Source organism: Eutrema salsugineum, unplaced genomic scaffold (genome assembly GCF_000478725.1).
Source record: "Eutrema salsugineum unplaced genomic scaffold, Eutsalg1_0 scaffold_18, whole genome shotgun sequence".
Taxonomy (NCBI): domain Eukaryota; kingdom Viridiplantae; phylum Streptophyta; class Magnoliopsida; order Brassicales; family Brassicaceae; genus Eutrema; species Eutrema salsugineum.
In genome coordinates this window covers 2,446,457-2,447,970 of record NW_006256846.1, presented here as the reverse complement: position 1 = coordinate 2,447,970, position 1,514 = coordinate 2,446,457, and the positions used below count along the sequence as shown (strand labels likewise).

The following is a 1,514-nucleotide window of genomic DNA, read 5'->3' as shown; positions in this document are numbered from 1 at the left end:
TCGAATTAACCTTGACACGCACGTAATCCTTGCTCTGTGGCTTTTCTGGATCAAAAGCTATCTCGATCACCTTTCCTATGATATCTCCAAGCGCATAAATCGAGGCTTCAGTGTAGTAGTTACCTGGGATGTTACGGATCTGGATCCACACTGTCATGAATTGCAGATAGTCCTCCGTTGGATTTTCAACCCATCGGTCGATCACTACCAACCGCTCATTGAAAGTCCAGACTCTTTTCTTCAGCACCTCTCCCAAGTTGTGTTCATACTTGAAAATAAACTGGAACCTCTCCTTCGACAGCGCCACTCCTCTTACACGGTCATAGACTTGCCACTTCCTTGGCATGTCGAGTATCAGGTCTGTCATATTTTGACATTCCGGATTAAGAGTTCTGCTCATAATACTCATCTTGTATCTTTCACTCGAGCAGAATTGAGGAAGGTCAGGCAACGTGAACGTTCCCGTCTTCCTCTTCTTCAATAGACAGAGCGATGAAAGCCATGTCAATATTAGCCATAACTTCTATCACTTCCCAAGAAAACACACCAGATTGTTTCTTTTGCTTTTAGGTTCTTAGGTTGCTAAGGCGGCGCTTAAGAACAAAATAAAAATATAGCCAAAACCGTAAAAAAACATGAAGATTTCCAAAAGATTCACCAAATATATATTATATCATCCTGATAGAATCATGGAACCGGAGGGAACAAAGGACGAGGTGCGAACCGAGGTTCAGGCCGGAACACAAGACCAAGTGGCCGACCTAAGCGAAGTCAAGGTTCAGGACGGGGCACAAGACCAAGGAGCCGACCTGAACGATGTCCTGGCCATGCCAACTGAACCGATGACCAGGTCGCGTACCAAGAAGCTTACGAGAGCAATCCAACAAGCTCTCACCGAGCTAAGGAACCAAGGCCGAGCTGACGACCTAACACCCGTTCATAACGTCATGACCGTCATCATGTACTCTGGTCCGAACTGACCTGGTCGGGGTGTTGTGTTAATACTCTTTTTCCTTACATTCGTTTTTGTCCCACTGCGTTTTCCGAATGAGGTTTTAACGAGGCTAATGCACACCCATCTCACGACCAAGGATCGATTCGCGGCCAAGTATAACGGTCAAGAAGTTCAAGAGTTAGCGAGAGGATGCGAAGGGTTACCCAGAAGTCCGATCGTTATTCAACGTATTTCTAGTTTCATTTAGTTTCATTTAATTTCTTTTAATTTTCTGTAAAGACCGATGGTCTCCCTTTAGCCTCTATATAAAGGCAACGATGTACTTAGATTTATCATCACTTATCTTTTATAAAATTTCTCTTTGAGATTTCTCTTTTGTTCTCTAAGAACTTTTCGATATTTTGGTGGTTAGCCATTGATCGATTTCCGGTTTATCAAGTAGTTTCATCCTGCTTGACGCAGCCTTCGAATCCAAAGTGAGAGAGAGAGTTTGTAGTCATATCTGGGGCTTAGGGAATTTCGGGACTTGTCTCACACCCTAACATCCGATATCGCAACC

The 1,514-nt window shown here is 43.9% G+C and overlaps 1 protein-coding gene across 1 annotated transcript in view; it reads right to left on the bottom strand.

The window, feature by feature from the left end:
* Positions 1-367, bottom strand: part of LOC112087257 — a 2,580-nt gene extending 2,213 nt beyond the window's left edge. Inside the window, exon 1 of the mRNA XM_024157286.1 lies at positions 11-367. Coding sequence (XP_024013054.1) covers positions 11-367 — 357 coding nt within the window. The remainder of the gene's footprint in view (positions 1-10) is intronic.
* Positions 368-1,514: the final 1,147 nt, after the last annotated feature.